This window comes from Triturus cristatus, chromosome 8, assembly GCF_964204655.1.
Source record: "Triturus cristatus chromosome 8, aTriCri1.1, whole genome shotgun sequence".
Lineage (NCBI taxonomy): Eukaryota > Metazoa > Chordata > Amphibia > Caudata > Salamandridae > Triturus > Triturus cristatus.
The window spans coordinates 1,114,104,793-1,114,120,917 of record NC_140591.1 but is presented as its reverse complement, the minus strand read 5'-3'; the positions used below and the strand labels follow the sequence as shown (position 1 = coordinate 1,114,120,917).

At 43.2% G+C, this 16,125-nt stretch overlaps 1 protein-coding gene across 1 annotated transcript in view; it reads left to right on the top strand.

Annotated features, from left to right (window-relative positions):
• Positions 1-16,125, top strand: part of ASMTL (acetylserotonin O-methyltransferase like) — a 296,820-nt gene that overhangs the window by 138,026 nt on the left and 142,669 nt on the right. The window contains exon 7 of the mRNA XM_085622689.1: positions 5,776-5,884. Within this exon, the coding sequence (XP_085478815.1) occupies positions 5,776-5,884 (109 nt within the window). The remainder of the gene's footprint in view (positions 1-5,775; positions 5,885-16,125) is intronic.

Genomic DNA, 16,125 nt, shown 5'->3' with positions numbered 1-16,125 from the left:
AATCTTGGAGTAGAGCTTCGAGTCTGAATTTATCAGAGAGATTGGGCGGTAGGATGTGGTCAGATTGGGTGGTTTGTCTTTTTTAGGAAAAATAACTATATTCGTTTCCCGCCAAGAATTAGGGGAGCTGGCGCGTAACTGAATACTTATAAATAAGTCTAGAAGGAGCGGTGTTGTGATATTATCGAGAATTTTATATAGCTCTAAGGGTATTTTATCTGGGCCGGCAGCCTTGCCTGGAGCAAGCTCGGCAAGGGCCGTTTGTAGCTCTAGTAAAGTTATGTCTTTTTCTAAATCTTGTATAGTAGCTTCCTCTAGTCCTGGGTTGTCTGCTTGCTCGATTGCCCACCTAATAAGTTCATCCTTAATTGTTTGAGGGTCAAGCATATCCTCGTTTTGGTAGAGTTTCTGATAGTATTTTTTGAACGCTTCTAAGATAGCATCGGATGTTGTATGATCTTGACCGTCTACCTTAATACTAGCAATTAAATTTCGGGATTGTTTTTGTCTAGTACGAAGAGCGAGCTGCCTGCCAACCATCTCACCTGCCTCGTATAGCTCGTTGCGGTGGGATTGATAAATCTCTGCTGCTCTCTTAGTTAGTCTACTATTGATTTCCATTTTAAGAATTATCATTTCGTTTAAAATCTGCCCTCCATCTCCACCTTGCATTATTATAGCCATATGTTCCTCCTCCTTGCCAGCTAGTTCTAGAAGAAGTGATTCATTAGTTTTAGCCAGCTCTTTCTTTTTTCTGGCTACATAACTTATTGTTTCACCACGAATTGAAGCTTTTAAGCAATCCCAGACCACATCCCGTGGGGCACTAAAACGATTAGCGTCTATAAATCCCTGTGCCCATATCTTAATGTATTCTACATAATCATTATCAACTAATAAATAGACATAGTTCCTTATTCCACCAAAAATAAAATGATGAAACCCTCCTTTTGTGGAGCACATCAGGTAGCCCACCTTAGGGGTGTGACTAGCCTGGTGGTACTACATGTCTACTAGCATAGCTAATTTCCCCCTGTCCTGGTGCCAAATTATCCCCAGGGCAGTGGGTTGCGTCTCCTAAGTCTGGGAAAGGCAGGGTCGCATATCAAAGCAGCAAGGGCTTTGAAGCCCTTGCCTTGATATGCTAAGATGACTTCCCTGTTTACTTGTACCACCTAGTAACTGAACTGGACATCACAAGGGCATATCTGCTCATACAGATATGTCCTCACATGTAATATAATGCACCCTGTCTTAGGGCTACAAGGCCTGTTGTGGGGGTGACTTACATATATTACAGGCAGTGACTTTGGCACGGTACACAGTGGCTGTGCCATGTCGTGTTTTAACTTGTGCTTAGCACCATGACACTCTGTCTGCAATGGCAGGCTGCATACCATTTGCCATTTGTATGGGGGCCTCATAGGGTGGCATAATACATGTTTGTGAGAAGTTGGCCTGGTATATGCTGTCCACTAATTAAAGTGGGCACCTTGCACCAGTTCAAACATGCCTTATGGTGATTTAAGAGGTCAAAGATAACCTTAGAAAGCTATCCAAGTGGTAGCTGTGGAGTTCAGCCTTCAGGCTTAGTCTTGAAGGAATATTAAGCAGCTTGTTTTACCAGACTGCAACCTTATAGTATTGATTTAATAAAAAGGAGAACCACACAGTAGGTATAAAAATATGTATTTACTAATATAACAGTCTCTAGTACGATACAGTATCTCCTACACAGAGATAATCACAAAACACACAATACTTAGCACAGAAATTACAGTAAATAACACAAATACATAGTGGGCCCCAGGGGGGACCAAACCATATACTAAAATAGTGGTATAAGAACCACAATTTTAGTCAGGACTGTGTCGTGAGGTTGTAGAATCGCTGGGACCACAAGGAACCACCTAAGGTGAGTAAGTAGGGACCCCACGGAGGACAGGTGCAGTGTGGGAACACGACCGAGTGCCCTGTACAATTCTATGGGAAAATTGCGTTTGCAGTTTTAGAGTTTAAAGACCCTTCCTAGTGGACTTCGAAGAAACCCAGTGGAAGTTAGCAGGCTGGAGAGTCACCCTACCCGTGGATACCGTAGTACCAGAGTTACCTATCCCAGGGAAGCCAGGTGTATAGGTCTGGAGGACTTCACAGGCGAGCCGCTGCTGGATGGAAGAAAAGTGTCAGTTGGATTACAAAGGTGGATACTTGTCGAAGAGTACCTGAAAGCAGAGGGGACAGAGTATGGGTCACACAGGAGTGACCAGGGGCTCAGGAGACAATGCCCACTGATGTCTGGTGCTTCAGGTCCGTTGCTGGAGTTCTTGACTCTGCAGCTACAGGGACCATGAGATGTCGAGGATGACCAGGAGCCGGATACGAGCTGTCCCACGAAGGATGTCGAGTGCTAAGGGGTCGTGTCCGGCAGGAGCACCAACAAGCCTTGGGAACGGCAACACAAGGTGGGATACGTTTCGTAGCAGGAGACTCACCACAGCAAGGCGAGTCAAGGCAGGCCTGGAGCAACCAGGGGAGCCCAAGAAAAGCAAAGATAACCCTCAAGTGGATTCACAGGCCAGAAGCACAGGAGTCGAGAGAGGACCTCGAGCGATTTCACCAAACAACAGCCCACGGAGCACTCTGTGCGAGGAGGCCGGAGTTCCTGGTAGGAAATGGTGCCAGAGGTTGGGGCTACTCGGAGCGCCCAATGCACTTGTTCGGGAAACACCGACAAGCATATGCACTTGCAAATGTATGCGGTGCACGGGGGTTCGGGTATTGCAGCTTCCACAAGTGATTGTGACCTGAAACCTGGTGAGAGGGCAGCTCGGACCTCAAGGGATGTAAAAATCTACCTGCTGTGTTGCTGAAGCTTTCGGAGTCCATAGGAGCTCAAGATCAGCAGACTGGACAGCAGTGTTGCAGTGCCTGCGAATGCAGGGGAGTGACTCCTTCACTCCAAGGGAGATATCTTCGGTTGTCCTTGATGCTCCTCGGGTCCTGTATGGTGCACGGGCACAGACGATGCTTCAGACTGAGAGGGAGACGAACTCGGGCCCAAACGAATTCCAGGAAGTCCCGAGTGTCCAGACGGTCGAAGCTCAGTGGTTTCTTGTTCAGAATCTTGTCCACGTTGAATCTAGGGTCCTACAGCCAGGTAAGCCCTTTTGTACCCACGGGAGAGGGTTGGACAGATTCCAGTGACTCTCCGAGGGGAGAGTCTGGACAGTGGGGAGGTTACTCCCGTGTCCTTTGTCCAGTTTAGCGCCAGTGCAGGAGCCAAAGGCTCTCAGGACTGGTTTGAACTGGACTATGCACAGGGACACCAAATGTGCCCCTCATGCAGACTTTTGGTCGCTGGCAAGCGCACCCACCCAGCAGTAATACACTAAATCCTGTCTGGGAGGTGGTCACACCTCCCTGTGACAGGATGCCGACTGTTCTGCCTTCCCCTGCTCGAGCTTGGCTCAGCAGCAGGGGGGCAGAAATGTGTCTCTGGTCGGCAGAAACCGTTTTGTGCTGCCCAGCACTAGAAGGCTGGTACGAGGAACACCAGGAACCCAACGAAGCTCGCTTCTGAGGGGTTGAATCATACCTCCCAGCAGGGTACTGGTGTGGGGGTATGATTCCAACATGTTTGACACTAAACACAATAAGGTTTGTTTCAGCCGTTTTAGAGTTGGTCATCACGCGGTCACACAATGCCACTCTATATGTCGTAAATGGCTGCCTCACAGACAACCCAGGAGAATGGACTCCATAGGCTGCAGGGGTGTTCTACTCATGCAGTGGCAACCTCTCACTCAGAATCAAGCACCCTGCCCTCAGGATTGTAAAGGCCTGCTAGAGGGGTGACTTATAGGTTTTAAGTGCAGTGACCCTTTGATATAGGAAACCTATATCTTAAGTAAGTGGCCCATGCACCAACTTACACAGGCTGCATTGGGTAGGTTCCATTTTGCATGGCGTCTCATGGGTGGCATAATACATGCTTCAGCCCATGGGAGGCCTCTGGGGTACCTATGCCCTGGGTACATGGGTACCATATACTAGGGACTGACAAGGGTACCCCAGTATCCAGTCTGGAATGTACCAAAGTACATAGCATAACAGTTTAAAGAAAAAGCAGATAGACTGGGGTCCTAATTAGCAGGATCCCAGTGAGACTTGTCAAAAACAGTATTACATTTAGCAAAAAGTGGGGCTAACCATAAGAAGCAGATCCTACTTTTCTTCAATGTTGCAGACCTTAGTGACCCTCTTTCGCACCCATGTCCTAAGTTGCTTGGGGTACCTCTTACTAGGTCCTTACAGAGGTGCCAAGGTGTGTGCCAGTTGTGTTACAATTAGACAATGTTTTCCTTATCATTAGTACCATCAGTACCAGTGTCAAAAAGTGTGGGGGGCTGTGACAAAAAAGGGGTAACATTCTGTACTTATCAGTAGTAAATTTGAAACATGACTATATTTACTGAGATCATCAACTGGTTGAGTAGCTTGTTTTTAATAGACACTACCCCTTTCTCCTTCATGATCAGGGTGTCCTCTGCTAGGGCCAAAATCTGAATTACCATCTTGGTGAGGGGTGGTGTCAGATCACGTACAAAGCTATGATAACAGGGATTGGGCAAAAAAGACATGGGTTTGCTGAACAACTGATTGATTTGTTTCTCAGAGATGGACTTCCATTTGAAGAGCATGGCCAGTGTATTCAATATGTGCTATGCAAATCAACCTCAATTCCCCATGACCTTGCCAGGGTGCTTCTTAAAACAAATTGGGCAATGTCTTTGACATTAGGGGTGCAGCATATGGCCTAATATGCATGAGAGTAGGAATTGTAAACTGTCTGAAGATATAAAATGGGGTAGAATCGTTCTTCCTGAACTTAAAAAAAAATATATTTTTTTTTTTATTCATCCTAATGATCATCCTGCGGAGGCCCTTTTTTACCATTCTGTAGGACATTTTATATTTCTCAGCTGCTGACTTTATCCACCGGCTCTCGCATCATCTGCTCCCACCCCTGACCTTCACAAGTTCATCCTTAAATTGTGATGCATTTTGAACAGTTAAGGTTGACTCTGCAGAATTAATGATGCCACTGGATCAAATGAAGTGTTGAGAAATTATAGCCTCCGGGAAATCTTCACCAAACCTTTCTTGAACTAGAAGTACCACTGCTTGTGCAAACTACTTTGAGGTAATCTGCAGCCCAATGAAGGGATAGTTTGTTTGCTCTTGTACATACCAGCCTCCATATGCCCTCAGTGGTTCCCACCCTGTAAATAAGTGATTAGACCAAGAGATTCTCAATCATTTTTAATACTTCCCTGACCTTGGCCCCATTTCCTTGATCTTCCCAAACATTGACATTGTCAGTTATTGAGCTCCTGTGATAGTTGGTTCTTTCTATATTTTTGTTTGTTTATTGAAAAGGGCAGTTAACTGTAAAATGCTAACCATATTAAAATATTATGCAGATTAAAATAAAAAATTAGAAATAGCCAAGAATCACCGTTTGTCTCAACACAAAATTTACTGGGTTCTTTCCCAATTTTTTTTTAACCACATTGGTAAAACTACATGGTGACCCGACTTATTTCAGACCAAGAATTGCTACTAACATTTGCCTACCTCAGGTCTTCGGAATACGGATTTTAACAGTAATTGCAATTACTTATTTAGTGCATTAAATGATTTCCTCTAATAGGCAATATGTTTTTGTTTTTCAAAGCCTTTTTCTGTCATTTTATTCAGTATTATATTTTATAGGTAACCAAGTAGAAACAGAAGTCCTAGATTTTTACGAAGAGACGAAAGTCAAGTTTGCAGACTTGTCCGAGGAGATGCTATGGGAATACGTTCACAGTGGAGAGCCCATGTAAGTACTTACAGGATACTTTATGATTTGCAGAAGGATGTGGCTGTAGTTTCTGAAGCTTTAGATTACTGTAGTACCTGTGCAGAGACTAATAGTTATAGGTGTAGCAATAACTTAGGACCTTTTGAGGAGTAAAATGGCAGTCGTAGGTTCCTGGGTCGTAGACTGTGTATGTTCTGTTGTTTATCACTGGTATTCCATGGCCATTAATACTATTTCATGCCGATTAGATTACCAAGTTACTGCCTTTGGGCAATGACTATCAAGGATAGAGAGATTGCCTAGCCAAAGCTTTCTGTAGGTGGTGGTAGGGGCAAGAAATTCATATGCAGAAATAAACACTTGATAAATTCAGTACCCAACCAATGCTACATCTTCAAAGAAGACAGCACTTTTATTCAAAGGTAAATGAAACAACTGTTAAAATTATAGTACCCATCAATAACTGTTCTGTGGCTGTAACGTGATCACAAGGGTTTTTCTGACTTTTACATGGTGGTAATTAGAGCCCGATGTACTAAACACGTTGATTTTCTTAACTCATGCATGTAACAAAATCAGACGTTTTTCGAATGCAAAAGTATTATGTACAGTGTACTAACCGCATATTACAAAAGGCTTTTCCACTTGCAAAATAAGCTGTGATTCATTCGGAATTTAAATTTGGAGGGGTGTCCAATCAAAGTTTGGACTTGCAGTAGTATGTAGCAGTGGTTTCCGGCCGCAGTTGCAAAGCATTGATCAGTTAGTTACATCTTTCACTTTGTAAGTCATTTCGGTGACCTCACAGGTGACCCCATGAATTCCGAAATGGAAAACATTTCTTTTTAAAAAAAATCCACACCAACAACCACAGGGATGGTAGCCTGCTGTTACTTTCCTATAATAAAGGGGGTTTGAGTCTATTGAGGTTTCTGGGAGAGGGATTATTAACATATTACCAGTCAACAAAAGCCTCCAATAATCCTAGATGCCATCATGTAAAAAATGTGATGTACACAAAGGAAATAGGACCAGAGTCCATAGAACCGGTCCAAATCGTGATGCACTTTAATTAGAATATTGAGTAAATAAAGATATTTTCCATTGATGAGCCTACACTCCTTGGGTACATATAGGAGCCGACATGTTTCGACCTTCTCATGATTTGGCAATAGATAAACTTTTAAGTCAAGGTCTTTATCAGAGCAGTTCCCTCATTCTGTAGGACACTAAGCAGCAAATAATAAATTAAGAAAAGAAATTGAGTTCTACTCTGAAGTGATGTTGTAGAAGTGTGTCAAAATTATTTGTGTGTACATTCCCCAATAGCAGAGCTTATGTTCTATAAAGAGGATAGCCCCATAAAAATGGATTAAAACACATTAGTGCCATTCATCAAGCCCCCACCTGACCTAGTGTGATGGAATTAAAAGTATATCTCACCAGTTCAAGGTATGGCTCAACTTAATTGGTGTGGAAGGCAAAGCATATTGTTTATTCTTTCATGACACTGAGCTGCTTTCCACTTTCCTGTATATTTTACCCTATCGTTAAAGTCCACCCCTCTGTAGTTAGGAGGCAGCTCTGACTGTTGCAGTTCTGCAGATGTGTATCGCTGGAAGGTGTTGCTTATCAAGAGTCTTTTCTACCCGAGCCAGGAAGAAGCAGGTTCCATTTTCACATCTTCGGTGTACAGCTGATTTATCTTCACTGGTTGTGCGTTCCCTCATGTTGACTTGTGGTTATATGATGAGTCCTTTGGGGTACTTGCTGATGACATCATTATTTCTAGTGTTGCAGGGAAATATAGTTTCTTAAGAATGTTTGGGAATGAACTGCCATGATCCTGTAGGTTGTTCTCAACTATATAGGAAGAAGTCACAGTGCCGAGGCCTTGTATATGGTGGACTCCTAACCTTACATACATGCAGTTCACTATTTTTAATAGTTTTTTGTTGAATGGACCCATGTGTGTACATTACAGTTGCTGTGCATTGTGGTAGTTCTCCCCACCTTCCATCTGCATGCAGGGTAAGATCACTATAATGATAGATATTATGTAGACTCCACTGTCACGAAAATATATTACTGATTTCCAGTAGTTAATGCAAACCTTTTTCCCTCATCTTTTTTCAGTTATGTTATATTGACTTGTATAGCTCACAAATCACCCAAGAGGGTATCCGTGCTCTTGGGCAGGTGTGAGGTCCCCAAGGTGCTTATGTGAAGAGCTTCTTGCAGAACTCAAAAAAGTGAGAAGGAGACTGATGTGTTGAGGGAGGTCGTTCCATGTCTTGAGTGTGATGTAGGAGAATGAGTGACTTCCAGTTTTGCGTTTGCGAATGTGGATAATGTGTGCGAGTGAGGCAGAATGTGGGTGTCTGGTGGGTTGATGAATGTATGCGGCTGTCCAGGTATTCAGGTCCTGCGTTGTGTAGAGCTTTATATGTGTGTGTGAGAAATTTGAATTGGCTGCGCTTGTGAATGGGAAGCCAGTGAAGTATTTTAAATCTGATGCTTTGAGGTCGAATTCCACGAACCGATTAACTATGAGCGCTGTCATGTTTTTGCATCGGATTCTTGATTTATGTTGCCATATCCTCTATTTGATCGCTTCATTGGTTTTACCAACATAATCTTTTCCACATAGGTCTATTTGCAGTAAACTATGTTTCGTGTATTTCAGTTTGTAAATTTGGCATGCCTCATAGTGATGTTGTTCTAGATTAATTCATCTACCTCAATGTTGCTGTCACATGCTGTACAGTTACCGCATCCATGCTGGCCTTTTACTAGGGAAATTCCAAGTAGATTTCTTGTGTCTACCCCTGTCTTCCTTCTTGCTGGGTTGGAATGGGCCAGGCTGCTTCGGGTTCCTCTTCCTTTTTAAAGCAAACATTGGTTCGGTCTTCAGTTGTTCATTTCCAGAGACAATGTTCCAATTGCGTCTGATCACCTTTTTGATCAGGCTTGTGTTGCCTTCGAAGTGTGTGTAATCCCTTTCTTCCTTCTGTTGGAGTAGGCATTCTCTTGGGTTATTTCATGTCTCTCTTGAGTAGTTTGTAAGGCTATTGCCATTCCTTAGTTTATTGAGTGGTTACTCAATCTCCCCTTTTTGAACAGTTTCTACGGATACTTAGAAACTTACTGTATGGGAGGTTGTTCTCTAAATCTCTTTGTGGTGAGTTGGAGTAGTGTAGGAGTGTGTTCCAGTCAGTGTCTTTTGTGTACAGAGTTGTTTATACCAAACCATTTTATGGCTGGATCTAGGAATTAATTTCCTGGTGGCTCTTATTCATTGAGAATTTGATATCTGCTAGAGGTGTCTAGCCTCAGATTCCTTACCTTATAACTTCCAGGCATCAGGCTGGATCTGGAAGATCTGGATTTTTCTTAGCAGAACCCCTGCGCACCGGTAGGTGTCGTCAGTCTACTCCGCGTGACGTCTTCGGCATCGTGTTCGTCGTTGTCTTGAAGTCCACGTCGTCAATATAACAGCCACTTCGGCCCGCTGACGTCAGTTCTTTTCTTTCCGCGCCAGCCAGCGCAGGTCCGTCGGTTACTGCTAAAAAAAATCTTCCGGATCCAGCCTGACGCCTGGAAGTTCAAAGATAAAAAATCTGCGGCTAGATCATCTCTCTACCACATACGGCGTCACCGATGGTAAGTAACTTGTCCTCAGAATGTCTTGTGTTAACCCATATGAAAAACCCTGTGAGTGTCTCCTGATTATCTCTCCAGATCATAATGACATCATCATTGAAGCATTTCTAGTTGGCAATATGGTGTTTAAATGCATTTTCTCCATATATACTCATATAGTGCCATGAACATAATGGCTATCAGTGCAGCAACGGTGCATCCTGCAGCCTCTTGATGTGTAGAAATAATTGCTGGTTGAAACTAAATAAGTTTCATTTTAAGCAAATGTTTGCTAGTGTGAATGTAGTAGGGACATTGTGGGGCCTAGGTCTCGCTTCCAGGAAGCATTCCAGTGCTTCTGTTACAGCCTCCTGGGGGATGTTTATATACAGGCTGACTATAGCCAGTGTCACTAAAATGTCTTCTTGATCATTGAATTCCATATTTTCGAGTTTGTTGTTGACGTACATTGTATCTTTCATTAAACTGGAGATTTGATCAACTAATTGTTTAAGGAATCTATCAACATACTGAGCAAGTGGCTCCAGTATCGAGTTGACACCAGATATTATTGGATGGCTTGGAAGGGTGTACTTGGTCAGTATGTATTTTTGCTAGAATGTACGCCACAGTTATTCTTGCGTAGTTATTAATTGTTGTTTCTTCTGCTTTGGCTTGCCATCCTCCTGTCATATCCTTTTCAACCTCCTGTTTAATTCTCTCATAATGGATTGTGAGGAGTCCTCTGTAACTCTCCTGTCCTTCTTTGCGGAGTTGGTTCAGTATTCTTCTTCATAGATGGATCCATCCATAATTACAGTCTTTGTCTGCTGTCTTAATTATAGTTTCCTCTGAGGATTTAAATTGTTGCAGAGCCTGTAGTTCTTCCTTAAGAAGGTTATTCTTGACATAGTTGTTCAATTTTATCCAGTTCTCATAGAATAATATTTTCACACGTTAATATTTGAATGGCTTGCACCTTCTACATTGGGTAAAAAGTTGAAGGTCTTTTGAGGCCTGAATAACCTTGTGGGAAAAGATTCTCATTATCAGCAACAAAATATTTGTAACCTTATTTTGCCTAAAACGTAATTATTTCCAGCTGCATCTTTACAAAATCTCGTCGAGTTGTTGGATCAAAAGACATTCCTTTTTCAGAAAAACTGTTTCATTATTGTTAAGACTCCTCAGATATGGATTAGTTCTTGTTTCCCCACCTGTATGTTTGTTTCCTCATTCTGATTTCTCCTTGGGATTATGTTGGGCTATGAGAGCTCTCAGAGAAGTTGATAAATCTCTTTCTACTTCGTCCTTTGTATTGTGGCAATATTCTAGCGTTCTCTTATTGTTGTTAGCAATCTTTTTTTACGGTAAGGATATACTGATTCTAAAGAGAAGTTGGCAATGTCTTTCTCTTTGGAACTTCTTATGCTTTTGATTCTCAGTGTTGATTTTGAAATCACTTATCTTCTTTATTAATCATTGCCAGAAGGTCTTTAGAATCTGAAATTGTGGTGTTTTCTTTTTAATAGCCTCTTCCACTTGTTTATTGGCTGCCAGTTTTTTGGGTGTTATCCGTTCTGCTGTTTTAGTGAACAGAAACATCCAATCTCTGTAGCATTTTGTTCTGATGCTACCAAAGCTACCTTATGTGTTCCGGTTCATCAATAAATATGACTGGTTCATTACTCACTTGGAGTCCCTGAGGAATAGTGTTTGAACATAAGCGTTCAAGTTGAACTTCTCCATGAAAGTAAGTCCGAATCTGTTTCTTTCGGTAATCACATACATTTTTCTGCCTTAGTTTGTTACACAACTTAGGAGGAGTTCCCTCCCCTATTTAAAGTTGATTGTCTTTTTAGTAATTCCAGCATCTCTTTTTCTGTGCAGTTTGTTTTTTGGTTGTGCATTAAACTGAAACAGAAAAATGAACAAGATTAATGATTTTTTTTTTTTGAAGTTCAGTACGTCTTGTATTCATTGTTTGTTTCGTCATTGTGCATTTAATTCTTTTTACTTATTTGGTCTAATGTGCAAACAGTTTAAACACTACAAATGTGCAATATGGCTAAGAAAAAAGATTGATACACACTGGCTAAATCTTTTGTGTGCATAACATTAATGACATGATAGTATTTATAGTTATTGGGGGAATTTGTTGACTGCTGTTACTTGTGTTTGTAACCAAACAGAGGGGTGGCTGTTATTATTCATTAGAAAGGTTGTTGTGTGATCATCTGCAGCTGGAGATTGTGCAACACAACCTATCTGTATATGGGTCACATTGCAAACTTAGTTGTGTCAAAAGATGTCTGAATGCAATTTGCGACGTTTTTTTGGGGGGGATCTTTCTCATAGTACATATGGCCCTTTTTTTCTTTTTAAAACATCTTTATTGATGATTTAATTGATACAAAACAACAGGTTTGCCATTAAACTAACATGCAGATACAACCACGCCTTTGAAAGCCATGATATGGGAGAGTGGGCCGTGAGGCTTAATAAAGCGGAGTCCGGCCACTCAGCCAGCACAGAGACAGTGGTAATCAGGTTTTGGTATTTCACAATGTACAACAAAACATACTATACCTAAGAGAGTGGGGGGAAGTCCATAGGCCTCTGATCTGCAGAGAATCTCATCAGCAATCACTTCTGGGGAGATAAAGGGCAGGTTCGAGGTAACCCGCACCAGAGGGTACATAGCCAAAATCACCTTGACATGCTTTTCTGTTGGCAGATCCAAGCTTTTTGCACTTGGGTAATCCAGGAGCTCTCACGACCCCACCCCTCCCCCCACCACCCCACCAGTAAGTCAAAAAAGTGTAGTGCCTTAAGCCAGGAGGTTTGAATCAAAGAAATTCCAATTTGAAGAGATACTCAACTAGTGGTTGCCTGAGGTAGGTAAATCTCATCTCAAAGTAGATGAGTTTGTGGGTCATGTGTTCCATAACAATAATTTTGCAGTGTCTCTAGAACCAGGGCACCAGAAGGGAGGGTTCCATCTTCTTCCAGAAGAGTGCAAGGAGTTGCTTATCTGCTCCCATCATTGAGTGCACTAATCCTCCGTCTCCGTGGGTCATGCGTCCTAGGCTGGCAGCTTTGATCTCAGGAATCAGGGTAGTGAGTTCAGCTGGGAAGGGGTGCCCCAGTACACCTCTTGTGTGGGTCTCTTTCCAATATGTTTGGATCATGGAACAGGACCACCAGATGTATATGAAGGTGCCAGTTTCTTTATGACAACTACAACACATGTTTAGTGTGGGAGGGAACATTTGGGAGAGTCTGATGGGCATCAAGTACCATTGGAACATGACTTTCAAGGAGGATTTCCTGTGGGGAATACTTCTTTTGTTTTTACGGATCTTCCCCCAGAGGTCATCTCATTGTTTGTCCCATTGTTTGTCCAGGATTGATTGTTCCAGGTCAGGGGTCTCTAACTTTTTTGTAGTAAGAGCTACTTACGTGGAATAAAAATCATCCTAAGCTACTAATATTTTAAGAGTTGTAACTGTAACCATATTAGAAAAAACGGCCACCAAATGCAATATTACCACCGGTGATCGCCACAGGTCTTTAGGCCTGGTTGCCAAAAGTAATGCAAAATAGGCTTTGTCATTGTTGAATGCCTCTATGTGGGTATAAAATAATAGCCATAGCTACAATGTCCCAAACACAAAGGAAATAATATTAGTAATAAGTCTCCCCAACGCCACATGATTTATCACAGAAATGGTAGTTTTAAATATATTTTGGAAAATCAACCATTTTTTGTTTTGATTACACACTTTTCAATTTTGGTATAAATATAATACTTCAACTAAACAAAATCTTCTGGTGTGGTAGGCTCTGCTGCACACAGGAGAGTTACTTACAGGTAGCTGGAGAGCTACCAGTAGCTCACAAGCTACCGGTTGTAGAAGCCTGTTCCAGGTCTCTCCCCCATTGCGACTGATATGGCTGTTTAAGTTGAAATTTAGTGAAGTATAGAGTCCTGGATAGCGGTGTAAGTGGGGGATATTGGTGAGCTCAAATTACTGGACTAATTTTACAGCTAAGGTAAAGGTGCATGTGAACGCGTGTGCATTGTGGGGGTGCAAAGCCCAGTGTTGTTGCTGGCAATTTTGAAGCTGGAAGGCTTCTGGGACCTGGAATTCTTATTTGCATTTCTCAAAGGATTTGATGTAAGGGCCATCGAAGAGACTGCTAGGAGTGTCCTGCATTCCCTCCCCACGTCCAGTCAGCAAACGCTTTAGAATTTAAGGCTGGGGACAAAGTCTGGGTTGCATGCAAGGGGGGTATTGGGCAAGGGGAAGGTAGTGAAACCTCTCCTAAAGGCAATGTGGTCACAAATGTCAAGCATGTTTTTGTGGGTCGGCATACATTCATGCTCTTAAGACGGCTACGTTTCTGCGGCCAAGCTAGTCCCCACAGTGGCCTGTATGCCACTGCACAGTCCATATATAGCCATGACTTATCTCTTTCCCAGACTACCCTTTCCGACACATATCAGAGATGGGACACCAAGTAATACTCCACCAGGTTAGGGCATGCCAGTCCTCTCCACGAAGTTGAGAGTATCAGCAGTTTGTTTAAGATGGAAGGTTTTGTTCCACCCCCAGATGAAACTACATAGTTTGATTTGGAGGTAACAGATGTCACCCTCGGGATACGAATGGACAAAGATTTCAATAGGTAGCGAATCCTAGGCACCATGGTCATTTTGACCACACTTAATTCGCCCCAGCCAGGAAATGCATAAGGGTCTCCATCTCCAGAGGTCCTCCAGGATATTGTGTTGGGGTTATAGTAAGACCGAGATAGAGGATGACCCGGGGTGCCTTCAGGAAGGGAGCCAGGGAATGAAGGTGGGTAACAATGTCCACTTGCACACTATGATTGAGGGCCTGAGATTTATCATTATTAATTATGAAACCCAAGGCGCACTTGAACCCTTCGAGCAGGTGGACCATTTCTGGGAGAGATATCAAAGAGTTGGTCAAGTAAGGAGGAGATCGTCTGCATGCAAGGTCACTTCCTGAGTGCAGCGCCAAAGGGAATCCCTGAGATCCTTGGTGATGCCCTTTTCTGAATAGCCACCGGCTCTACCTCAAAGGCAAAGAGGAGGGAAAAAATATGACATCCCTGCCTCGTGCCCTGCTCCATCTTCATAAGGGAGATGCCTAGGCCATGAAGGCGTAAAAATGCTGTTCGGGATGTGTGTGCCGCCATGATCCTGGTGATCATCTTTTGTCCCAACTCGATCTTGCTCAGTACCTCTTGTAGAAAGGTGTAGCCCACTCGATCAAAGACCATTTGCATCCAGCGATAGGAGCAGGGAAGGTATGTTACGCTTATGGTCCTTTTCCACCAGGTGGGCTTAAGTGTCTGATGTTGTCAGCCCCTTGATCATGGTGAATTAAGCTCGGGAGTAGGCGCTCCAGTCTCTGGCTGAGTACTTTAGTATACAGTTTGGCGTATGTATTTAGTAATGAGATTGGGCAGTAAGATGTGCAGCTGGTGGGATCTTACCCGGGTTTCGGGATTAGCACAATCTCAGCTTTGCACTTGGTGGGGGAGAGACTTGTAGAAGGGATAAAACAATTAAATATGAGGGTAATCCGGACCAGGAACAACAACAGGAAGACCTTGTAAAACATGACTGGAAGTCCAACAGGCCCTGGTGACTTCCCCTTTGGTATGGTTGTAAAGGCCTTCGGTGTTGCTTCTGGGTCAGTCAGAGCCTCAAGTAGTTCCCGGTGGGTGATAGAGGCGTCCAGCCACAATACTGCAGATAAGTCCGTATGTCAGAGATGTGTTTGTTGCCCTGCTTGTAAAGGGATTGGTAGAGTGTGTCGAATGCCCCCTGTTTCACCAGCTCTCTCATTGTCCCGGAGCTGTCCTGGCATTTTACTTGTGAGATGTATGCCATGTCATTTGATGTTGCAGTTCGTGTCCCAGGAGGGTACTCACTTTGTCCCCCTTATTATAGAAACGCTGTTTCAAATATAACAGGGAATGCTCTGCGTGATTCATTCTATGGGATATAAGCTGGCTCTGCAGTAGGGCGAGCTTACTACATGAAGCTCTAGATGAGGACTATTTGTCCAAATGTTCTAGCACTTTAATTTTGACTTTAGAGTTTGTTCAAGCAGGACGGATTCTTGTGCTCTAAAAATGGCCATGACAACAAACATAACATGGATAAACACAGGGCCCACATTGACAGCCCTAATTGAGTCACATGGCTGTCGAAACTATGGCACCTGTCCAGCAGTGCTACCCTTATATGATGAGGATGCCATTGGCAGTGGGAGTAGCCTCCTGGGCATTGTGTTATGACAGGAGTGGCAGGAACAAGAGCTCAGGTCATAAAGCACACAATAGTTGTTCACAGGCTCGCCTCACACCTTGGCCTGGTGCAGTTCTCCAATCAGATAGGTTGTGGGGAAGTAGTAGTAGACTGCTCAAGTATAGACTAGCAATTGTTTGGACTGTGTGGACTGTGGTCCAGGTGAGAGTTCCAACTTCATGTTTTGTAGTGGCCAATAACATCTGCCTTGGCCTTATCGGAGGAGCTAGATATTTCTCACATATCTAGAGGGGCACCTCACTGTATG